This window comes from Pempheris klunzingeri, chromosome 6, assembly GCF_042242105.1.
Source record: "Pempheris klunzingeri isolate RE-2024b chromosome 6, fPemKlu1.hap1, whole genome shotgun sequence".
Lineage (NCBI taxonomy): Eukaryota > Metazoa > Chordata > Actinopteri > Acropomatiformes > Pempheridae > Pempheris > Pempheris klunzingeri.
Genome location: NC_092017.1, coordinates 8059660 through 8084751, shown reverse-complemented (window position 1 = coordinate 8084751; position 25092 = coordinate 8059660). Strand labels below are relative to the sequence as shown.

At 42.5% G+C, this 25092-nt stretch overlaps 2 protein-coding genes across 3 annotated transcripts; one reads left to right on the top strand and one right to left on the bottom strand.

The window, feature by feature from the left end:
* Positions 1-54: 54 nt before the first annotated feature.
* Positions 55-3694, bottom strand: srd5a3 (steroid 5 alpha-reductase 3). The gene is made up of 5 exons (XM_070832556.1): positions 3458-3694; positions 3180-3331; positions 2036-2221; positions 1828-1953; positions 55-1296 (listed from the first exon to the last, which is right to left on the bottom strand). Exons 1-5 carry the CDS (start codon positions 3679-3681, stop codon positions 1037-1039), a joined length of 948 nt encoding a protein of 315 aa, XP_070688657.1. The 5' UTR covers positions 3682-3694; the 3' UTR covers positions 55-1036.
* Positions 3695-8513: 4819 nt separating this feature from the next.
* kdr (kinase insert domain receptor (a type III receptor tyrosine kinase)) lies at positions 8514-24284 on the top strand. 2 transcript variants are annotated; one of them, XM_070832128.1, is made up of 30 exons: positions 8514-8780; positions 9645-9738; positions 9833-10035; positions 10246-10370; positions 11256-11421; positions 11971-12110; positions 12461-12644; positions 13342-13462; positions 13667-13833; positions 13926-14082; positions 15030-15150; positions 15282-15393; positions 15513-15857; positions 16194-16340; positions 16429-16560; positions 18298-18404; positions 18788-18923; positions 19274-19378; positions 19501-19614; positions 19932-20020; positions 20267-20429; positions 20543-20634; positions 20751-20873; positions 20989-21100; positions 21190-21289; positions 21389-21494; positions 22040-22185; positions 22284-22368; positions 23299-23384; positions 23524-24284. In XM_070832128.1, the coding sequence occupies exons 1-30, from the start codon at positions 8714-8716 to the stop codon at positions 23738-23740; spliced, it is 4062 nt and encodes a 1353-aa protein (XP_070688229.1). In that variant the 5' UTR covers positions 8514-8713; the 3' UTR covers positions 23741-24284. The 2 variants fall into 2 exon arrangements, with proteins under 2 accessions (XP_070688229.1, XP_070688227.1); XM_070832126.1 differs by having other exon boundaries at positions 11253-11421.
* The last annotated feature ends 808 nt before the right edge of the window (positions 24285-25092 follow it).

Below are 25092 nucleotides of genomic sequence, written 5' to 3'. Positions count from 1 at the left end.
ATTCTACTCTCGTGCTCAATTTCTGTTTATTGTTTAGTATTTATTCCAAACAAACACGGTTTTATGTTGTCATCCAAAATATTCATTCCTCAGTGTCATATCAATGACATTTTTTTTGTCATAACAAAATAGCTCGTCACAATATGCTTTTAACAATTACTTACATTTTTCTCGTTATAACGACATACCCGCTTATTTTAACAGAAAACATCTAGTAAATAACATTTTATATGTTGCTAATACAAAAAATATTCAGTCAAAGCCTGGGTTTCTGCGATTTCTTCCTATGAATGAATGATTGACAACCATTCACTGCACCAAAGGTAAAAATGTCTTCCTGTGCCAATACCACCTAAAAATAATCATTGCAATTCAGATCCTTAAGTAAAAGTAGCAATATCACATTGTAAAAATAACCCACGACGAGAAACGTTGTGCATTCAAAACCTTCAAGTAAAAATATGTACGTACTATCAGCAAAATGTACTGAGAGTATCAAAGTACCCAGTCTGTAGGAAAACGGTCCCTGCCAGTGTTTTTCTTTATAGATGATGTTTTTACGTTAATATTACTGCTGCAGTTACAGTGCAACTACTTTATATCCTGTTGGTTATTTCTTTTTTGATTGCTCTTTATGGTTTGAAAGTACATTCACTTATCAAAGAAACATTTGAACCTTCCTTTTTTGGACAACATAAATTATGACGATATAAGTTTGTGTGTCATAATGGCAAAACTGTGTCATCATTCTAACATCAGGGCAAATGAGTCTCAGAAGTCAGTTAGAAACAGCTCCTCTCACCTGGAGAGACTTTGCTGCAGCACTGTCATGTCTCCCTTCCCTCTTGTCATCTACATTCAATGTTGTCCTGTTTCTGTCTACTGAGCAGCTTCACATGGTAAAGAGCAACTTGGAAATGAATGCTGAGAGATAGGCGAGTTTTACTCCAACACCTTCAGATCATCTCTGACATTTTTCAATGACTTTTCGGGTCCCAATAAGGAATGCAAAACAGAAGACACCACTGACAACCATTCACAGCACAAACGGTAAAAACGCTTTCCTGTGCCTTGGGTATGACTCATATTTGCTGATATAAAGGTCATGACAAAGCTGTGCTGCCAGCGCCTGGTTGAAGAGCACATACAGGACCACGAGCCACCAGGTAAGACACAGGCCTCCAAACACCAAACTCAGGGAGATGTAGATCAGCAGCTCAGCGAAATAGTGCGGGCACGACACCAGCTCGAAGCAGCCTCCCTTTGGCACTCTGTGAGCCAGCGTCTCCACCGTTCCTGAACACAACAAACAGAAAACACACCAGTCCCACTGTAACTGATAGTGTTACAAATCACATGCTTCCTATGCATCTGTGTTAAGTTAAAGATGCACTAAGAAATATGTTTGTATGGATCATGTGTGTAATGCCGTAGGTGTCACCAAAAAAACCCCCAGAAAACAATGAATGCAGCCTTAATTGGCCGGGCATGCCTCTACTTTTGTCAAACTTACTTTGACACAGTGACTTTTCAAATCAAAGTAGAGTATTAAAGGAACTGCCCTGCATCAATACCACATTTTTGACAAAAATAAAAGCAAACATATTGATCTCTGTGATGGATTTAACATCATAAGCATATTTCGAATCTCTGCCATCTGTTTAATGTAGCCTAATGTCCTGAAAATAATGGACACACCAGTGATAGTCTCAGTGGTAGAAACAGACCTACAGAGTCTAATAAATATGCCGCTTTGGGAAATAGTCAGAGGTAATGAAGTGCGCATCATTTTCATGGTTTGAAGCAGAAAACTGTGCACCAGCTTGCCTGACGTTCCAGTGCGAAGCCTGGCCAGCAGGACCATGGACTGATGCTGCAGCAACGACGCCCCGATGAAAAGGGCGCTTCCTGTCACATGAAACCAGTCCAGCTGAGAGAGGAGGGTTCCAGTCCCTAAAAAGAGCAGCACACACATCAGTACCACAATGTAGAACCAGCAGGCTGTCGACGCAGACAGGACTGACTTCAGATGTACCTTTTCCCCGACGATCCGAGCAGAGCACTGTCAACCCAAGCGCGATGTAATACCCCAGACCAAACAAGTACTGCACCAAATGTAAGGCTCCGTCAGAGAAGACACTGACAAACAGGCACTCCAGCAGCCTCCTGAGGGAGTGGACGCAGAGCAGCAGCTGCACCAGCAGAGTAGACAGCTGTGGGACTACAGGCAGAAGACAACAATAGTTTACTGTCATGGACATGTTGATCTTGATATATCACAATAAGTTATCCTTCTTTGAAGCTGAGCTTGGGCTAAACTCTCCTTATACTTATGTCAGGTTAAGAAAAAACATTTACTAAGTAATATATCAGTAATGTGCTGACAATAATATTTATTAACTGTCATCAATCTTTTTATATATCTATGAGTGATTAGAGTTAAACTTGTCATGTTCATCTTTCTTGTGTAAACGTGCAGCGCTAAGCCATCTCTGGAGCTTTTATGGTCCTCAGTTCAAAAACTGTAAGATTGTCTTTTTTTCCCCAACACAACCCTGCAAACACACATGTGACTATGAATGTAGTTGAAAACACAATTGTGAAGCCTGACATTAATTTACTGAATCTTTGAATCTTTGTGTTCGTTGTAAGTATGTCTCTTTCATGAAATAACTCTTCATTCATCCATCGTCTATACCGCTTATCGTTAAGGGTCGCGAGGGGGCTGGAGCCAATCCCAGCTGCCATTGGGGGAGAGGCGGGGTACATCCTGGACTGTCAGTCAATCACAGAGCCAACAAATAGAGACAGACGACATTTCGCGCTCACATTCACACCTGTGGGTAATTTAGAGCCACCAATTAACCTAATTTGCATGTCTTTGGACTGTGGGAGGAAGACCACACAGAAAGGCCCACAGCTCAAACTGCAAACCTGCCAGCCAGTGGATTTGAACCTGGACAAAATTACATCATGGCAACCTTTTTACATGCAGTAAGAAAAAATATATATATACTTAGAAACCCCTTTTGTAAATTAACCTAATTAAGTAGCATGCATCATAAATACTAGTCTGACATCTGTAACAAACCAAACAGATGCACAGACCTCCTGCAGGTATGTGGTATCTACATGTCCAGGTGCAGCATGCACACTGTGTGTGAATGAAGGAAGCATACCTTGGCTGTCAGTGCTTGGCACACCTGCCACCATGTCTAATAGTCCAGTCAGCCATGATGGCTGTGGCTGATGCTGACATGTGTAGTTCAGGTACAGGGCCAGAAGAACACCGTTCCACACCACAGACACGGCGTAGAAGTGCCAGAACCACCTCAAAGGAGAACCACGTTTTTAACATATTAACAATGAAATGAACACCTACAGCTATATAATGTGTATTACAAATGTACAAATTATACACACAAGTGATAGCATACATTATACTATTGCTTGTTACCTTTTAGGGACGTCAAACACACGCAGCCAGTCGTTGCGTTTGAGGTTTTGTTTGGTTTTTCCGTACCGAATAAGATCCTGAAATACCACGAAAAGACCACATGCTTGATATTTTCTCGGTAGGTGTGGTGAGAATTTGTGAGCACAGAAAGCTACAAGGAAAGACGAAGCCAGAAAAGCCCACAAAACATCAGCATAGCTCCGTCCTACTGAGCTCCAAATCATTTTAAATTTGAAGCTTTGGGCATTGTTTTGTGCGACACCTAAAAGAGACCGACGGAAAACGGTCGCAACAGTTCCGGATGAAAAGTGACGGCAGGAAATAGCAAGTAAATGTTTTTATCTGTAATAATGTAATAATTTGGTAGTTGTGTGAAATGTGTTGCACTCAGCGGCTTCCACGAGGAGAGCTTTTAGCTCTGGGTTCATACTTAGTTAACAGTGTGGGGAGATGATACAGCAGGGGGCAGCACCTAAATCTCACCACATAACAAGTGGAGCCAACATGGGAGCATCCAGACAGACACATTTCTACAGTGCTGGAAGAAATACTCAGGTCTTGTATAAAACTAAAAGAAGCAATAGCACAATGTTGAAATGCTTACAAGTAAAAGTCATGCATTCAAAATTTTAACAAAAGCCTCAAAATATACTTAAAGCACCAAAAGTGAAAGCACTCATTGTGCAGAAAGGCCTATTTAAAAATAATGTGTATTCTATTATTGGGTTCTAATCATTGATGCTTTAATATGTAAATCACTTTAGTGCTGAAGCTGGTAAAGGTGGAGGTCATTTTAAACAATAATTTATAGTGTATGAATAATATACTTCAATAATAGTTCACTAAAGCCTTATCTCAACCTACAATAATACACCCTATTTTATTGAGAATATTTTGCATTACTAATTTACTTGAGTCAATGTGTTTATCAGTAAAATATAATTAAAGTATCTCAAGTAAATCAAAGTATTATACATCTTTGGCATCTTTAAGAGAATTATATGATTATTGACATTGTTTGATTACTACTACTGATTGATTAACTTGCTGCATTCAAATGGTAGAAGTGGACCTAATATAAAGCACTGTATGCCATGTTGAATAGCTGAATTTGTAGCGATGTATTGTACGTTATCAGTTGATCATGTGTTTCAAATACATTGTCTGTAAAGTATCCTTTTAACTACAGACAAATGTGGAATGTACTGATAAAAGCAAAGTAAAAAGAAGAATATCATCCTCTGAAATATATTTCATAGTGGTGTTTCATGTGCAAGTGTTCATTCAAAGCAGCTGTCTGGATTCAAGGGGGTCTGGATCAGTTCAGCACACTTTGATCTTCAGGACAGCGCTGCCAAACATGATGCTGACTGACCTCATGGCCTCGGTACTTCACTCATGCTCAGTTTTTGCTGAGCTTTCTTCTCGCAGGTTCACAAGTCGTCTGTGTGCGCCTCCTCTCGACAATGCAGCGATGTGTCAAAGGAGAAAAGTGTGTTTGTGTGAAAGGCCTTTGAGGCATTAGAGTCCAGGATGCCTCTTAGAGGAGCACAGTATCCTGTCTGAGGAAGTGTGGACTGCTTCCTGCCTCCCTCCCTCCCTACCTCCCCTCGTCCTCAGTGTCCTCTTCCTTTTTACCATGCCAAGAGCTGCAGTCAAGCTGGCACCATAAAAAAACATGAAATAAGACTTCTGTTGAAGTAAATTCAAATCAGTGAGTACAGATTCACATTCGGTCTGAGGAAAAAGAGTCCAATATATCGCAGCGAAGGTTTTATGTCTAGCGCAAATTAATGTTCCTACCAACAAAACTCAGAGATGCAGAAAAGCAGAAATTGCCTCAAAAAGTGTGACTATTACTGCAGTTTGTCTGTAAAAAATTTGATATCTTACAACATTAACATTTTGTGACTCTCCATGCAGCACAGAGCCTGAGATCCTCTGACCAAAAGCTCGTGTTTATCCCTAAATCCTCCTCCTGCACTTTCCTCTCGCTCTGCTTTCAGGACCCAAGTTAAGATGCACATTTCCTCATTGGAGATCAAACCTGCTCCTGTAGTCCTCTGAAATCCTTCATCTTTTCTTGTCCTCTCCTAACCCTAACCCTTTTGTTCAGTTTTTCTCTCCTTTACTTCAGTGTGCTGTACAGTTAGTGTGTCTCACACAACTCACTCTCTAATGATTTGAAACAATATGCGAGTAAAAGCAACACATTTGACACAGTTGTGAAGCTGTTCTTTGTTTGTGTGTGTGTGTGGTGTGTGTGTGTGGGGGGGCACCAACCCTGGTTCTTCTCTGGGTAATGATGAAGTCGTCCAGTCTAATCTAATTTGCTCCGTGCATTTCCTCCATATAGTTCTTCTTTATGTTTCTACATTAGTCATGCAACAGCTACATGATTACCTCTGCAGAGTGACCACACAAACACTCTCCCCTCCCAGTCTCTCTCTCTCTCTCTCTCCTCGTCTCTCTTGGTGCACAAATGCTTTGTGCCCATTCTTTTTGTACTGAATTGTGGGACACTGACCTTTGAAATCCCTCTTGTGATCTGAGAGCATAAACACAAACAGCGCCAAGACAAATCTCAGCTTTTTGCTTGTGAAAATGTTTGAATGTGAGTTGTTTTCACATGAGCTTTCTAATGCAGACACGGTTTTTAATTCAGTACTATGGAGAGCACAATTCCCCAACTCTCCGTTGCAAACACTAAGTAAAGTTAATTTAGTATAGCACGTCTCACAGAACAAAATCCCAAAGGGCTTTACAGGAGTAAAAGAAAATAAAAACAATAAATATAATAAAATCATAAATAAGATCATAAAAACAATAAAAGAAACAACAACAATCGGCCATAAGATTGAACAGCTCTAAAAACACACCAAAACACCCTAATCGTATCCCATGAGCAGATATCACTCATATTGAGAACAGCTTATGAATATAAAGCATTGTGATTCACACAACCTTAAACCTTTCCTTGCTCAGTCGTTCCTCAAAAATAATTCCCCAAAAACGAACCTTTTATGTTTTCTCTTTGCGTTTGAGTGGGCCAGCGTTCAAAGCAATCACCTCACGTTGAATTGGGAAAACAAAAGCAGATTAAAAAATGGAAAATATTCTTTGTTTCCAGCTTTTCCAGAGGTGCAGTTGGAGTGGAGCGCCCTCCAGGAAGCACTGGTTAAGAGGAGGGTGGGCGGCTTAGTAGGCAGGGAGTCCCTATAGAAGTGACCAGGCCAGGAAACATGTGGATGTAGCACATACAGTAACATACGACCCCACGATCTCCCTTAACCCTCCTGAATCCATGCCAGCATCCAAACACGAACCCCCTCCCCCTCGTCAGGTGCAATGCTACATCCACCGTGATGAGGGCAGTTTTGAATTCCTGTGAATAACATCATCATCATTATCAGACACGGTCAGAGGAACTTTAAGCTGGTTGCTTTGCTTTCATCTTTCACCCATATCATTAGAACCAAACTAAAATACTGCAATGTAGACGTCCTCTGAGCTTGGTGTGCTGCAGGCGGCTCCCTGTTTCCTGGCATGTGCTGGCACTGAGCCAACTTATCTAACAATCAAACAGACATCTTTGGGCAGGCGATGAATCCTGATCTATTTATTTTACCCTTTAAGAGGAGTTTAACCTACTACATTTGACGTAGTCCCAGTCTTTTGTCGCACAGTTACAGTTCTGTAAGTGCCATTTTCTGTTTGTGAACTGATGTGCAAATACATTCTTAAGTTTAAGCAAATATTATAAATGAATGTTGTAGTAATGTTGTTTGTGAAAGGGGTCAGTCACATGAAGTGAGAATTATCACCTGGTTCTGCAGTTTTTCTCAGCTATTCTTAGTTTATGGCAATTTCAGCTCATTGTTTTGGCTTCCCGGCTGCACCTTTACTACTGTTTTGGTTCACTCTCACACCTCTCGTCAGCGTTGTTTACAGCCAGGAAGCTCTAAAAATCATCTTTATGCTACACACCAACAGCAGCAGACACTGTCCGCAGCTAGCTGGTGGCATTTCCCTCAGTAGAAACAGAGCTAAAAGACAGTAAATATTGGACCTACATCCATCAGGTTGATACATACACGCCTACAAACGAAATGTAATATTATATCATTGTTTTCAGGTGGTTAAAGGTAAAAAGGAACTTTGGTTTGGTGTATTTTAAATGGAATAAAGTCCTCATTTTTGTCCTCTCAGATACAGAAAACTACATCAAATGCATTTTAAATATTACAGTTGCAATATGTTCTTTCTGGGGAAAATAGATTCCTGAATGTAATCCGAAAATAAAGATAAAAAAAAAAATACTATCACTGCTTTAATTGTCCCTACTTCCCAATGGGAAATAACTAAGCACATTTACTCGGGTACTGTACTCAAGTACAATTCTATGCTAATTTATTTGAGAGTTTCCCATTTTTTTTGCCACTTTATACTTCTACTCCAGGTGGTAAATATTGCTTCACTACATTCTTTGTAAAGCTTTAGTCATTCATTACTCAGTAAAAGAAAATATAATCAACAAAGAAATGATGATGTATGACTATAAAGTCATCGCAGGATATTAAGTAGTGACTGAAATCAGCCCCACCAATAATTATAATCCAATAGAATATAATAATACTAGTACTTGTACTCATAAGTAAAACTGTGAATGCATGACTATTACACCATGATAGCATGGTGTAGAAATATTTTGTCACAGCTACTTAAATAAGGACCTGAACAGGCTACTTCCTCCACCTCTGATTCACTTTACTTAGAGGCTCATGTATGGGGGAGATTACTGTGCTGCTCTCTTCAGTTGAATGCTCAAACTACACAAGTTTCTCTCAAAAGCTCCATTTCAGTTTTTAGCCCCCCAACAACCAGCAACATGTCCAGCAGCCCCCCTCTCCCTCTCTGCCCCTCTCTCTCTCTCTCTCTCTCTCATGTGGTAGTTCACAGTTCCAGTATGACAGAGAAGCCCCTCCCCTGCAGGCTGCTGCCCGGCTGAAGTGCGTCTCTCCATCCTCAGCTCCAGCTCCAGCTCCAGCTCCATGGGGACACACGCAGCCGCACTTCACTCTCTGCTGATCTCTGTCCGCCGCTGCTGGCTCTCATGACTTTCACTGACTTTTCTCCGGAGTGGAATTTAAGGCACCTGAAGTCAATGGATTAGTATTGAGTGTGTGGGATTATCATTACAGCAGTGAAGTTGTTCTATCATCATTATTGGATGTTCACGTCCATGTCCTCAGGCGGATGATGGCTCTGGTAGTCTCCGCCATTCCTCTATTTGGCATTCTTCTGGAAATAAGTTGTGTTGCTGGTAAGAGAATAAATTAAATACTTGTCAAGTCTTCTATCTATTAACTATTAATTATTGACTTCTGTTGAGTAACACATTTAAGGATCTTTGTTGCCAATAATATATGCTACTAGAATGTTTTTATGTCTCAGATGTGACTATGAGGACAGACATACATGGGCTTGTTGAATATGTTTGTGGCTTATGGACAGTTTGAGTATGAAAAAGTACTAATTTCATATAGGCACAAAGTGATAAGAAAGGGAGGGAAATGTGTGCCTATTTGACAAAGAAGAATTAATTAATAAAAGAGTTACAATCCCAGTTTATATTTGCTACAGAATGAGGATCACTGAGTTACGTTAAGGCAGATTTGCCTACTGGGTGAGCCTATCGTGTTTTTTTCCATACAATACACTATGTGCTTCAGGGCCTCACAGGGAGGTGGTGGGCAGCGTGTATCCTCAGAAACAGGAACCCCACCTTGGCCACACTGTGCTGGGCTATTGAGCCTGACCCGGCCCATCTTCCCCTGCTTCCTGTTTTGACACAGCTCCGCCATTTGCTGCAACAGTGGAAAAAATTCCCTGAGTAGCCGGAGAGCCATTTACAAAACAGTTCTCCTTGAATTCCTGTATTGTACTTTATACATTTTTCCTGTATAATGTATCCCCGTATTTATACATTGTGCTTTTGGCTTGATTTAACTTCCATTAAAACATTTTTAAGGGTGATACATTGTGTTTTTGGAAACAGTCGTGACCTCTGACCCTTCTGTGTACTGTAGCTATTACTTGTCAGGCCTGTACATACATACGTCCTACCTGTTGATTATGTTTCTTGTCACGCCTTGCTGTGATAGACTTCTGCTGTTTATTCCTACAGCCATTGAACTGCGGTTTATGCCTGACCCGCCAACGCTGAACATCTATGGCGTCCACAGAATGAACAAATCTGACAACCTGGAACTAATATGCAGGTGTGTATGAATAACCCTGACAGGATTCAATCCACTCATTGACCACTCACACATACACATTGTATAAAAAGAGCATTTATATCTCTCGATCCAGAGGTCGCCAGTACCTGAGGTGGACGACGCCACCTACGAGCACTCGATTCTCCACCAGCGACTGCAGTGGATCAGGACTCTTCTGCATAACCCTGCGGCTCTCCAACGCAACCGTCAATGAAACTGGACAGTATCAGTGCTCTTATAGAGACCTGAAAGTGGAAGATGGCAAGACCTCAGCAGCAGCTTATGTGTTTGTCCACGGTATAACTCATTTGAACCTGTTTTTTGTGTATTTAATGGGTCATGTTTATTCAAAGTCGTAGTTCTATACAGGAAGATTTGAGATGACCAATCATGATTCATGGCAGCTTGTTCCACCCTGACCGCCTCCTTGCGGCGATCCTGTTTGTGTTCTGTTTGATTTCGTTTTCTTCTAATGGAATTTAAACACAAAGTGATGTTTCATTTCAGATTACAAGGTTCCGTTTGTGCCATCGGAGAAGGAATATGAGGTTGTGTTCATCCGTGAAGGAGAGCGGGTGGTGGTGATACCGTGCCGAGGCTCAGTGGAGAATCTCAACGTTACGCTCCACACTGTAAGGAAGAGTTGTCTCTGTTCCTTTCTTAGTGAAATCTTAAGTTTTACATGTGGGGGAAATGTGAAGGATGACAGGCACAACAGCAGATAAAGAATTTGGATTTAGAGAGTAAAAGGTTTTATTGTTTTATAAGAGGCAGGAAATTAGTTATTTTACAACAATTTTCATTTTCAACAATTGTAGGGCACATTCATATAAAATGATATCACATCTCATTTTAAAGGATCGTTTTTTAGTACTTCCTTGAAGTTTGGGCGTTCAAGATTTTAAAAAGATGGTTCAAAGTCAAAGCAATGCCGGGATATTCTGAGCCATCTCCATGAATATGGGATCCTGCCTTTCCCAAAATGTAACCAATAGCATCATGTTATCCCTGGTTAATGTCCATACTTTTCAAACTCTATTCAGCGCAGGCTTTCAGGTTTCATTTTTTCTATTTTCAACCCTAAGCCTGACAACATCATCAGGGGGGTTATTCAGATATTAGGGAGCTCCTCCAGAGCCACAGATTACACAGACATTACACAGCTCTTTTCTAGGCTGAGTTGTGTTTCTCTTGACGAGTAAACTAATGTTTACGATTGAAACCAGAGGAGTGCTCCTTTAAATCAGTGAAACTAAGACAAAATGTCCTATAGTTGAATGTGGTTTCACATTCACATTTCACAAGTACATTCTGAATTCATATTAGGTGCTCAATTATCAGCAGCAGCTGTTGTTGATAGCTCATTTTGTCAGTCTTGTACCTAATGTGGTGTTTTAAAAGGTAATACAATCTTATTTACATAGCCAGATAAGGGTGCTCATTTGTAAAATGTGTTGGCATTGATGTTTTTATAAATTCTATGTTCAAAATCAGTAAATGTCTGTGTCTGTCAGAAGTATCCAAATAAGGAGCTTCATCCTGATGGGAAGGATTCTCTGTGGGACGCCAAGACGGGTTTCACTGTTCCCAGTCATCTGATCAGCTGTGCTGGCTACGTGTCCTGCCAGACTCGGATTGGAAATGAGACATTTAAATCCCCTCTCTACATCGTCGCTGTTGTTGGTAAGATGGACAAAGAATCACACAATGAACGATCGGTTGTAGAAGTTAAAATTCAAGAAGAAATCTGTGTGTGTGTGTGTGTGTGTTTGTACTTGTGACATAGTGAGGACTAGAACATTCTACCACAGAGTGAGGACTTTTTTTGGAAGTGAGGACATATGGCCGCCTCTCACAAGGACAGTTTTAAGGTCACGATTAGAATTACATTTAGGTTAGGGTTAAAGTAAAGGCTGAGGTTTGACAGTTAGTTGTGATGGTTAAAGTTGGGGAATGCAGAATGTCATTGAGGGGATACAACTACGTGTGTGTGTGTGTGTGTGTGTGTGTGTGTGTGTGTGTGTGTGTGCACCTATGACTCAAAACATGTGTCTAAATGCAGGGTTCTGCTTGTGTGTGTGGGAGAGTAAGAACAGATGGACTGTTAGTAAGTGAGTGAAAAAGGGACCTGGTGAAGTATGGAGGGAGAGGAGGTGCAGAGAGAGAGTCTGTGGTCTCAGGAGAACAATAGGCCATCGGCTGACTGCCATGTCTTCCCTCCCTTTTCCGCAGGATACAAGATCCATGACCTCACCCTGACCCCCGTGCAACTGAGGCTGTCTGTGGGGGACCGCCTGGTGCTCAGCTGCACTGCCAACACCGAGCTCAATGTGGGCATCGAATTCAACTGGACGCACTCTGGTCAGGCCCTGGTCAGTGCCCGAGGCTTTTCTGCTCTTCCTCTGTGATGTTCAGTGCCCTCGTATAATGACCTCATGTGACAGCCTTGAATCAGCTTGTCTTACACACCACTGAGGACAGACAGAGATACCACCAGTGCTGTATCTCGCTTCCAGTCATCCTCACATATATTCCTTACTTCCTGCTTTCAGGAATCCTCCAGATCATCTCTATACCAGGTCAAAGTGCAAAGGTGTCCAAATGTGCTATTGATGCTCTGTCTGTTCTCATCAGAAAAATAATCCCAGTGGACTGAAACCAAAATGTTCTAAATTATTTTAGGGACATATTTCATATTTCTGATGTGTGTCTCTTACCTCAGACCTCGGTGAATGGTTCGAGGCAGACACACGCAACACCCCACAAGAAGAGGCTGTTGAATTCCCTGGAGCTGTCCAACACTCTCATAGTGGAGAATGTGACAGTTAATCACACCGGAGAGTACACCTGCACTGCGTCCAGTGGGCAGATGGAGAAAAGTGCCTCAGCATTTCTTAAAGTGTATGGTAGGTGCACTGGAAACATTATCTTGTTATAGACAGCTGTTTCAGCACTTCTTTATTACTATAAAAGCAATTATTTTACAATCATGAAAGCTTAAAGATTCCACAACATGTGTTTTTCCTCTCTTGAAGACATCTTGAGGGATGCGGTAACATGTGTTTTTAGTGTAGATAACTGGAAAAAAAGTCAATTATTTCCTCAGTCTTCTGCATCATTTTGTACATCTTTCCCCATAATTCAACCTGACATATGTTGCATATTTGGACACATAAAGTTATTCATTTCATGTACTTGAATCAATGGACCAAGCTGCATGAGTTCGTATGCTGTAATCACACTGTATATCTGTCAGTTTTCATTACTTTTCCCCTTTCTTTTTCCTTAAGACATTATTATTTTTTAGAGTTTTTCCCTGGATGTGTTTTATGGAGCCACAAAACTGACAAAATTTAGTAAAATGTTGCCAAAAAACTATATATTTCCTTTTTGCAGTTTCGTCATTTATCTATCTCTCTATTTTCCTCACAAAACTTTCTGTTGAATCTCAGTGTAGAGTTGTGTTGTTCTGAGGCCTCTGTTTTGCATTTGATCAGCAAAGCAAATTCCCATCAGCTTTGTTAAAATGCTGATTAAGTTTTGAATCTTGAAATAATGAGGATTTGTGCCTCTTTTTTATTTCCATTTTTCTTGTCTTTCCAGAGAAGCCTTTCATTGATATGAAAGAGCAGTGGACAAAAGTTTGGGAGGTAAATGTGGGAGGTCAAACTTCCACCGTGATCCCTGTCAAGTACTCAGCCTACCCAGAGCCCAGCTTTAAATGGTTTGTTCACAGCAGAAAAACACATTGTAGCAGAGGACGTACTAGAAGAAGTTTGTTGTACAGTTAATCGGTTAAATAGATAGTGTGTTGCTTTAGGAAAATGTTAAAAAGTTACAGTCCATGTGTTGAAGACAGAATTAACTTTCCCCTGTGACGTTACTGCAGTCGCGTTGATTACTTTGTCACTCCTCTCTGTGTGCCCAGGTTAAAAAATGGCCTACCGCTGAAGGATGATTACAGAGTAAAAGCCAAAAGTGATGCCCTCATCATCCGTGGAGTCACAGAAGTGGATGCAGGGAATTACACAATGGTCCTGACCAATAAGATTACTAAAGAAGAACAGAGACGCTCCTTCCAGCTGCTGGTCAACGGCACGTTGTCTTGTTCTTTCTGTTATTCATTTCTTCTTCAGCTGTTAGTCAAGAGACAGCGGTGATAACTCTCCTTCTGTCTCCTCCTACAGTGCCTCCTCACATTATTGAGAAGGAGGTGGCGGTGGATACCGATGTGTACCCATATGGCAGCAGCCCCACCCTGAGGTGCACGGCCCGTGGATTTCCCACACCTGCACACATCCAGTGGCAGTGGGTGTCTAAAGAGGACTGCCCAGAGGCCTTCGTGTAAGTCACCGTCCTGCAGCGTGTGTGGGAGAGGGTCTGGGAGAAAAACAGAGAGAGCAAGAGAGTGAACTTCCTCTCGTGTGTGAACGCAGTGCTCGCATGTTTATCAGTCACTCATTGTCAACAGGTTGTTGATGTAGGAGAGGAGTAGCTGCTTTCGTGATGTTGACAAAAACAAAAGAAGAGACAATGATCCCAGTGCAGATCAGCGGATGTGATTCATGCTCTTCACAATGTCCATTTTTAGAAGGGCTTCAATTATTCAGACTCAGAATGTGTTTACTTATTTTATGCAACCAGAGATGTTTTACCACAAGACAAGTGCACCTCTCTGGATCAGCTGTTTGAGATATAGCAGACCCTGGTGAATGGCTCTGCGGTGTGCAGAGGGAAGGGCTTGGCTGTTACACCGCAGCCTCCTCAGGTATGCAGCCATTTGACGAATGTTGACAGAAAGGAGGAGGCCTGTGTGAGTGGCTGCTTTGACCCTCAGCAGGTTTCTTATCTCCTGCCTGCATATCAGAGCTCTTCCTCAGTCCCAAACTATGTTTCCTGTTGTTCCCATCGTGCTCCTCGTCAAAAAAGAGCTTCTTCCTGCTGAAGCTGCTCCTCTTCTTGTATACTTTCTTTCCCTTGTTTTCATCTTGCCAATTTTCCATTTTTCACATCTCAAAAATAAATACTTTAGTAGGTTTCTTGTTTTTCTTAATCTGCGTCGCTACTAAAAATAAATTGCATAACACAGAAAAACAGAAGAGGAAAAAAGGAAACATGAAAAACTACATGACTTTAACAGTGAAAGTCATGGTTCCCCATTTGTGCATCATTTGTAGGAGATAAAATAAGAGTATATCGGAGTGAAAGTGCTACTGCGGGGAAATGTTTTAAAAAGTATCATAGCAAGATGTCCTAATGCCATCTGGTTTCTGTCTGTTTTTGTCCAACAGTTCAGGGCTGGTGAAGTCTGACATACAGCTAGTGAAGTGTGCAGGCTGGAGAGATGTCAGCAATAGCACTGGTCACCATCCTGTAGAACGGATTATAATTGACCCTGATCATGCCCATCAGGTAAACAGTTCCTGTTGATCACACCCCATTCCCCCTGCAGTCCGCCACCACCAGAATCAGCTAAAAGGGGCACGATGGATTTTTACTAAATCTGATTTGCAATCATTGAAAAAGTAAACGCATTTCCCCAGAAAATCGTGAGCTCCTTGAAGATTCAGAAAGCCGAGGCCCATGCCCTTTACAGATGCATAGCTACCAACAAAGTAGGAGAGGATTCACGTATCATCTTTTTCCACGTGACACGTGAGCACTGTGCTTTTTCTTTTTTATTCTGTCTCATGTGGGCCCTTTCTGTAATCATTTCAGTACTTACCATGCTGTTCTCCCTCTTGCCTGTGTGTCCGTCTCTCTACACTCCATAGGTGGCCTCGAGGTGAGTGTCTCTCCATCCAATGAGCCCTTAGAGGAGCAACATGTGGTTCTGCGGTGTAAGGCAGACAGGCTGATCTATGGCAACCTTGCCTGGTTCCGTGTGGCCAACATCTCAGAGTCAGAGCAGATAGCGTCTGTGCAGCCCTGTCGCTCCCTCACGCTGCAGCGGAGGCCCCTGACGCATGCAGTGATGTCAAGGCTTCAGGGCACCAATGTGACCCTGGAGCTGACGCTGCCCAACGCGTCCCGTCGGGATGAGGGTCTGTATGCCTGTCAGGTGGAAAGCATCAAGACTCAGGAAAGAACCTGCCTGTTACGTCGTCTTTCTCTCAAAGGTAAGACTTTTTTTTTTTAATTTTCTGGTTGAAAACCATATTTCATTTTAGGTGATATAAAACTGTGAGATTATTTTACTTGGTTTCACTACAGATACTAATATGAATATTAGTATCATGATGAACACACAGTAACATACGATAAGCCTAATATGAGGGACATATTGCTCTCCAAGTATTAAGAATGGGGCATTTGATTAAGGAACATTTTTGTAACCTGATAATTTCATTGTCTCTCCCAGCAGTTTTAAGAGAAGATTTGTTCAAAAGAGTCAACAAAAACTGACATTTGTAGTTTGTTTTGTGTTTCTGAAATTAATTTTGTTGTGATTTTAGGTCTCGAGGCTGCAAGGATCCTTAATAATTTTACCGATCAAAAAGTTAATGTGAGTGCAACGATCAGTCTCCACTGTGACGCTGCTGGGATGCCAAACCCAACAGTGGAGTGGACCAAAAACAACCACACTGTGGTGGAGGGCTCAGGTGAGACGTGCAGGACATTTCAGTGAACACTGACTCCCAGTTCATCTGTAGCCACAGCTTTTAACGAAACAGCATGGATTTCTTTCAGGTGTGATTCTGAGCCAGAACAACCATATTCTGACAATTCAGCGTGTGAAGAAGGAGGACAGTGGTCTGTACACCTGCACCGCATGTAACAGCCGTGGCTGTGACTCCTCACAGGCCTCTCTGATGACTGAAGGTCAGTCCCTGCCCGCACTCGGGTGAACAGTATAGAATTATACCTGAAACATTTCAGTGAACAATGATCTAGTACTTTCTGTTTGCTGATAGTACAGATGCATTATGAAACAGTGACATGTAAACCCCCCAGACACGTAGAATGAAAGAAGTTCTTTTTGTGTCTCCTTGTAGTCATTTTCTGTCTGTCTGTAGTCATTGTGTCTCATAGTCTTTTGGTGTCTCCTTGAAGTCACTTTCTGGTTGTGTGGTGACTTTAAAGGTATTCTGTCCTTCTTTGCAGTCGTTTTGTGCCTCTTTGTTGTAGTTTCACATTACTTTGTAATCATTTACTAGATTTAAAGTAGATTTACTGTCCAACAAGAAACTATAGTTTTCTTTCTCTAATAATTACTTCAAACAGGTCTGGCACAAGGGTCCCTGGGCCTGCGCCCGCTGGGCTCATTCAGTAATCTGTCCATGGCTGATAGTAAAGAATACTTTGTTCATAGTTCATGTGTAGCCTTAACCTCGTGGCAATATCCACAGTACTCACAAAGACTGTGTGTTTATATCTGGCCTCAAGGTTTCACATCACGCATTCAACATTTTTAATATCAAAGATGTAAAGTAAGAATAACTTTGCTTCCTCATGACAGGAAGTTGGCCCAGTTAGCACACATCCTCCTGGGAGTTTCTAAATCCAAAACAATGACAAGACTGCAGGACAAAGGCAGAGGCCAGCCCTGCCCCAGCTCCAGCCTCTGCTCTCCTGTCCACCCTTTTCTGTCCTGAACACTGGGACACTGCGACAAACAAACAAATGCTCTAACTAGAACCAGGGCCTACGTGACCTGGTCCCCGCCAGCAGAAAGTGGACCCAGTTACAGTAGCTCAGGCGCCAGCCCCAGCTAACGAGGGAGGGCAGAGGACAGAGCTGCTAACAAGAAAATCTCTGTATGCAACATACAATGAGTGCAAACAATTTAAAACTAAGGCACTTGTGAAAATTATTGGGGTGGGGAGGGTGGTTGAATCTTATATACTGTTGCCTGATATTCATGGGATCAGATGTCGTGACTGGTCGTCAACTCAATTGCATGATGCCTGAGTCACATGTGTCATCCATGTTTTCAAGTAAAAATAAAAGCTAAGGCTTAGTGATGTAACTGTAATGGGTTTTAAAACTAGTTTCACTGGTGAAGAATTCATCTTGAATGAGAAAAAGTTCAGATATCCTTGTCCCTGCTCTCCCCCCAAAATTTCAACCACCATTTTCTGCCTCCCTTTACTCCCAATTAATTGTTGTACAGTCCCAAGCTAATTTGGAGCGGGGAGAGACGTTTCATACAGCATGTAGTTACACTACTACAGCTCTGATTGGCCTTTTCCAAGTTGTCTTTGGCAGTAGCTGTTTGTGCTGACTCCTGACCATTTGTTTTGACTAGATAAAATATCAGTTTGCTTACAGTACAGATTCCAACAGTCTCCTTCCTCCAGCCCAAACACAGACACACATACACACATGTATACATGCCAAAGACAATGACAAACCTGTCTGAACCTCATGCAACGGTGCCAAGGCACACCGTTGAAATTATAATCGCCATTCCACTGTGACTGTCCCACGTTTCTCCCTGAAGAACAGGCTCCAACTTTGTCAGATTAGTTGTATGACCTGTTCTTTGACATGTTTTAAAATAACGTCATTTATACGTCATTAATACTCCTCCATCTCATGCTGTTGTGTTTGTTCTAGGTGCAGAGGAAAAGACTAATGTGGAGCTGATTGTTCCTATTGGGTCAGTGGTCATCGCCATGTTTTTCTGGTTGCTGATCGTCTTTGTCATCCGTGGAAGAAAGAGAGTGAGAACTTCCTCATCCTCCCTTTGCCTTACTTTTCCTTCCTTGGATTTTCCCTTCATTTACACACATAGGAGCTGATATTTAAAAAAAAAGAAGAAACAAAATCCAGCTAAAACACACACACACACAAGCACACACACTGTGGGGGTATATGACTGATTAAAAGTGACTGGCCTGGCTCTCGGCGGCCACTCTCCTTTGTATCCAGGAACAACAGGGCCACTCACTGCTACCGTAAGTCACGTTGGCCCACAGCACTGATTGGGCCCCTTTTACTGGAGAAGTCACCGGGAGAAGAAGGGTTTCATTGTAGTGAAAGGGAAGAAGTGAGGCCAATGGAGACTCATTAATTCACACGTATTCTCTCTCTCACACTGTTTCAGCCAAATGACAGGGATCTGAAGACGGGCTACCTGTCCATGATCCTGGACTCAGAGGACATGCCCATGGACGAGCAGTGTGAGAGGCTCACCTACGATGCTAACAAATGGGAGTTCCCTCGGGACAGGCTGAAGCTAGGTGAGAAATCTAGGTGATTTAACCCAGAAAATGGGAATAGCGAGCAAGGCGACATTTCTTCAACTTCAAACAAGCAGGTTCATTGCCGATGTGTCTGTACAAGTGTCAGCACAGACTTCTCACCTTGCAGAGAAGGGACAAGCAAAGTCAGTTTCCCTCACATCACATTATGCTGAAAAAGTTATCATTATTTCATAAAGTTCATCATAAAGTTATAATTTCTAACTTCTAAAATCGATTCAAATGAGCACATCCTATGACGTGTGATGCCGATGAGGGGGTACAACGTCTGAGAAAACAATGTTGGCACTGATCCTGTGTCCTCTGTGTGTCTTCTTGACAAATTGAAGGTGACCCACTTGGGCGAGGAGCGTTTGGTCAGGTGGTAGAAGCAGCTGCCTTTGGCATTGAAAAAGCCACCACATGCACCACTGTCGCAGTCAAGATGCTTAAGGGTTAGTAGTTTGTCCTGCGCACGCACACACAGACACACACAAACACACACAGACACACACACATACACATACACAAAACCCCTTCAAACACACACACTTACATGTATCTCTCTGTGTCACAGAGGGAGCTACGTCCAGTGAATACCGCGCCTTGATGTCAGAGCTGAAAATTCTCATTCATATTGGACATCATCTCAATGTCGTCAACCTGCTGGGAGCTTGTACGAAGCCTGGAGGTGAGTCATCAAACAAAGCACACACTGCAGCTGTGCTGTAGGTGAGGACAGGCCTATTTACTCTGCCCTCTGTTGTGTGTTGTGTTCCTGAGTAATTTTCCTCTTTATTAGAGCTGGTGATGGAACTTAACAAGCACTTCACCTTCAAACACTAGCTCATCTGTGTTTGTTTTGGATGTCTGGTGTTTAGTTTTCTTTCTCTTTAATATCCCTCTCAGCTCTCATTAAATCAGACTCTAGATGTCCTCTGTGGTCCTGTAATGTAAAGTTATGAGTACTTTGATCCTGAACCTCTTGGCTCTTCTCTCTGTCTGCAGGGCCACTGATGGTGATTGTGGAGTACTGTAAACATGGAAATCTCTCCAGCTACCTGAAGAGCAAGCGCGGAGAGTACAGCCCCTACAAGGTAAACGATGTGTATCCCTCGAGCAGCCAATAAACTGCAGCCAACCGTCTGATGTAGTTACACTCAGCCCAGACTGCTGCACTCAGCCACATCATTGACCACAGATCATTACACAGCCCTAAAAGTTAAAGACTGAATCTAACAGATCCGCACAAACAAAGCCACCAACCTCGATAAAAAATGCTTACGATTCTAACTTTTTCCTCCTCATTAACTGATGACTGTGTTATCCACTGTGGTCAACAGAGGAAGCGGGTGGATAGCCAGAGGTGGGCATGTGCAGAGGAGGATGTGACCGACGGGGATCTGGGTCTGGGGAGGATCGCCCAGCTGGACATCTGCACAGGAACAGCTGTCTGCTCCAGAGCTGGGGACACGGCTTCAGGCTGCAACGTAGACGCTCGGGAAGGTGGTGACGACAACTCCAAATGATCACTTTTGCACCGACTCACTGCTTGTAAACACTTGTAATGTCATTCAAGGTTAACTTTTATGATTGTAAAATGCTCCATGTGACCACAGAGAGCTCTGACGATGACCATCTCACCATGGAGGACCTGATAAGCTACAGCTTCCAGGTGGCCAAAGGGATGGACTTTCTGTCCTCCCGCAAGGTGAAACTGCAGTTATCTAGAAATCTGTTTGTATGCATGTAGGCATCCAACACTGGAGATAATGATCGCTCTTTGTATGTGAATGTGACTTCCTCTGTTTCTGTTGTGCTCTGTAGTGTATCCACAGAGATCTAGCAGCCAGAAACATCCTGCTCTCAGAGAACAATGTGGTGAAGATCTGCGACTTTGGCCTCGCTAGAGATGTCTACAAAGACCCTGACTATGTCCGCAAAGGAGATGTGAGCCCATCCCTCCCCAACCTACACATACATTATCAGTAACACAGGTGAATTAAGCTAGTGTTTTAAGGTAAAATCTGTGAAGCAATGAAACCTCTTCTCCATCGTGCCACAGGCTCGTCTCCCTCTGAAGTGGATGGCTCCTGAGACCATCTTCGATCGCGTGTACACCACACAAAGCGATGTTTGGTCCTTTGGGGTCCTTCTCTGGGAGATCTTTTCTCTGGGTAGGCGTAATCTTCACCAGCACGCATAAAGCTAGGCACGTCATGACGTCTGTACACCTGCAATATCACCTCTGTCATGTCTCCTGCAGGGGCATCTCCCTACCCGGGTGTTTGCATCGACGAGTCTTTCTGCAGGAGGCTTAAGGAAGGCACCAGGATGAGACCTCCAGAATACGCCACCACTGAGATGTGAGTGGAAAGTTGGCGTGATGCAGTTGAGTGTATCATAGGGGCGTAACTCCATCCACCATCTCACCGTGATCACTGTGAATTTACTTGTGTTTACAGATACCAGACCATGTTGGACTGCTGGCTGGATCGTCCCACGGACAGGCCAACGTTCACAGAGCTGGTTGAGCATCTGGGCAACCTGCTGCAGGCCAGCGCTCAGCAGGTCAGTTTGGGTCAAAACAAAAGTCTAATCACAGCTACAGTGTAGTTCAACAGCAGATAACATTTAAGCTCTTTATTCTGTGAGTCACGAAGAAAAAAAACAACTGGGAAATCCTTCACACAGGAGGCAGATGTTCCAGTTTCTTCACTGACAGCAGTTTGATCTTTGCCAATTTTGATCAGAGGCACGCAAGTTCCCTTAGCAATATCTCTCAGTCCCTGTCTTTCACTGAGCTATTGTTAGTGCTCCCTGTGTACCCAAAATAACAACCAGCTGATTGCAACAAGTTCACACCCATTCAGTGAGCATTGCCAAGTAATTCTGGGAAATTTAGGAAGTCATTATCTGAAGTTGAAGTAGAAAAAAACAGGCTGATGCAAACTAGTTACATAAGGAAAATCTGATTACAGCCCGGTAGTACAGTAATAAAGCAAAGTAATTTTTGGAGTGCATTTAATGTATGATCAATAGATATTTTCAACATTCTTTTTTGCTTTAATATTAGTTTTCATCTGTACTAATTTGTGTGGGATTCATTGATCCAGTGTGGGAAGGACTACATCCCCCTGACAGCAGGCAGCGGGGCAGAAGGATCTCCAGTGACCCCCGACCCCAGGAGTCTCTACAGTAGGCCCCAAAGTGGGGAAATCCTGGATGCTCAGCAGCACTATGACAGCCCGTCGTCCCTTGGGTGAGCATGATGATCTTACTGTCACTCTCCACTGTGACTTCTCACAAAAGTTAAAATACTCGCTGGTAAAGTTTCAGCCACTTATCTCCTTTGTGCAGACTTTCCCAGCAGAGCGAGAGGTGCAGTCGGCCCCTCAGTGTGAAGACGTTTGAGGACATCCCTGTGGCGCGCAGCAGTGTCATGGTGAGAGTGTGTGTGTGTCTCTGCACACGTTGAACACACTTTCACAAAGCAGATGTCGCCATAGATTTATTCTACTGCGAGAAAGAGAGATATTTTCTTTACACTTAAATGTTTCTCCCTATTTCCATGAAAAGAAATATCAGAAGCACACTGAATATGATACAGCAAGAGCGCCAGAAATTACCATGGAGCTGAACCAACCCTCTCCGACACAATGTCAAAAAAACAGAATGTGATAAAAGGTTTTACTGGACTGCATTGTATTGTAAAGGTGAACCTAATTAACTGGCAACTTAGTTGGTCATGCAGCTCAGTAGCCTCATGGCAGCCTCATTGAAATAAGAACTAAAGACGATTCGACACATGGCATAAACTCTTAATAAAGCTGAAATGATCGATCGATTAATCATTCAGTCAGTTAGTAGATTGCCCGAAAATGAATGATCAAATATTCTGAGAATCGCTTAAAAGTCAATCTTTGCCATGGAAATGAAACAACAACAACAGACAATTAATCTAATCAAAAAAACTGATAATTGATTAATAGTTTCAGTCATTTTTCTAACTAAATGTTGAGCAACTGTTAGGATTTGCAGCTTTTCTTTTTCTTGTGTAAACAAAATCTTTGGGTTTTGGACGGTCAGTCTGACAAAAACAAGCAATTTGATGACGTCACCTTTGGCGTTTAGGAAGTTACAAGGTTTTATTTCCACTTCAGACATTTTACAGACAAAACAATTAATCAATAAATAGAGGGAATTATTAGCAGAGGAATCGATGATGAAAACAGTCATCGAACAGCCCAACATTACACGTTAAAGAGAAAACTATGGTTATTGAATTGAGTATTGAATTGATTACGAATGAGTCAGTGTTTCCCTGTTCGGCACCAACCACATATGTTCTCTTCATTTGTTGGCACTGTTACAGGAGGGTCACACAGACAGCGGTATGGGCTTCTCACCAGAGGAGGTGAAGGGTCTGAATCCACCGCTTTCAACCACTCCCAACTTCAGGTGAGTACTAAAAAATCAGCATATAACCCCCATTACATTTGACCCACTATTACTCATCTAATAACCACACCTTTTTGGATTTGTTCTTGCTGTAAATCAGAGTTTAAAAATATGTCCCTTTCCTTGTTTCTCTCCTCAGCCAGCTGCTGCGCTGCAAGAGCAAAGAGTCTTTGGCCTCGGAGTCGTCCAATCAGACGAGCGGGTACCAGTCAGGGTACCACTCTGACGACACAGACACCCCAATCTACGCTAACGAGGAGGTGATCATGAAGCACAACATGCTGAAGAAGCCTCCGCTGCCCAAAACTCCTGACAAATTCAACGCGGAGATCCGCTACAGCACGCCACCTGTCTGACCCCACAATCTCCAACAACTTAACCCTGAGTCTTTTCACTGCACAGCATTTGTTCACCTTCCATGGGTATCACACTTTAGGAACAGTGACAACACATGCAATAGAGCGCGGCTCACTGTGGCGCTGATGTATTTTTACAGGAGATAAAATGAAGGTTGTATGATAAGTTTGTAAGCGCAGCTCTCTTTGGACAGCCGGAGGAATGCTATCATGTTTACACAGCCAGTAAAAGGTCTGGGGAGCCGAGACACAAGGACACGCCTACTTCCTGAGGCGCACTTCCTCTATTGCAGGAAATGGCATCTGGGATTTTTTAGATAATTGAATCAGCAAATGTTTTCTTTCTTTCTCTTTTATTTTATTTTGTTGACACACTAAATGCCTGGCGAGGAGGCAGTTCTCACAGATCAGTCAGAACAATGTTTCTGAGTCACATTTGTACAGTTCCTTTATGCATATAACTTACAGTATTTTATTGAAAGTGTATTACTAAACTTGCAATAAATGTAACTAGTTTTCTAAAATAAAAATACTCACAGATGAACAGGCAGCTGCTGTGTGTTGCTTTTTTACTTTTAACATCTTTTGTTTGACATGTAAAGTCTCCCGTATTTGTCACTATTAGTGCAAAGCCAAACACCAAAATCCATGAGTGTGTTTGTCTGTTTCTTTGTATCATACAGCTCTCATTTCCTTTCTCAGCTTAAGTGTGTGTGTTTGTATGTGTGTGTCCTATAGGAACAATGCCCTTCCAGCCTTGGGTATTTTCTTAGCTGTATTCAGCTCACAAAGCCCATAACAGCCCTGCCAAGGCCAGTGAAGGCCAGTATGACAACAAACAAAGTAAAGGGCAAATTTTAAAAAGCTGTTTGAGAGCTCAGGGGGAAAACATTTCATTGCCATGAGATTCTGGGTGTTTTATCACATTTCTTAGACTTGTAATCATGCATAACACTCACACTGCCAGCTTAGAGATGCTGTGTGTCTGTCTTCCACAGCTGGTTTTTGAGTGTCAGGATGTGCCAGGATGCATTACTGTGACAGAGGACTGCGGCCACTGATGCTCGACCTAAAACTTAAAGTGGTCAGTGTGAGTGGGCGTGTTGTGGCTGCAATCAAGGGCAACAAACCCAGCTAATAATAGCATACTAGAGGAAACGACTCGCAGCCTCTGGGGAGTTGTTTCCACACTTCCACATGTAACATTGGGGGGTAAATTTAGAAAATCCTCCCTTTTACTGCTGTTGAAGGCCAGAAGGATGGCTGAATGCATCTGCAGGTGTATTCAGGCAGGGACAGAGGATTTTCCAATGTTTTTAATGCATTATTTTACTAAAGCTTACAGCTTGAGC

Bases quoted from the DNA above. Each gene is read 5' to 3' on its own strand.
- srd5a3 (XM_070832556.1), bottom strand. From the start codon at position 3,681: ATGATTTGGAGCTCAGTAGGACGGAGCTATGCTGATGTTTTGTGGGCT. The intron at 1,954-2,035 runs GTACATCTGAAG...TGCTCTTTTTAG, and splicing joins CTCGGATCGTCGGGGAAAAG to GGACTGGAACCCTCCTCTCT. The intron at 1,297-1,827 runs GCAAGCTGGTGC...TGTTGTGTTCAG, and splicing joins GCTTCGCACTGGAACGTCAG to GAACGGTGGAGACGCTGGCT.
- kdr (XM_070832126.1), top strand. From the start codon at position 8,714: ATGATGGCTCTGGTAGTCTCCGCCATTCCTCTATTTGGCATTCTTCTG. The intron at 16,341-16,428 runs GTGAGACGTGCA...GATTTCTTTCAG, and splicing joins CACTGTGGTGGAGGGCTCAG to GTGTGATTCTGAGCCAGAAC. The intron at 21,495-22,039 runs GTCAGTTTGGGT...TCATTGATCCAG, and splicing joins TGCAGGCCAGCGCTCAGCAG to TGTGGGAAGGACTACATCCC.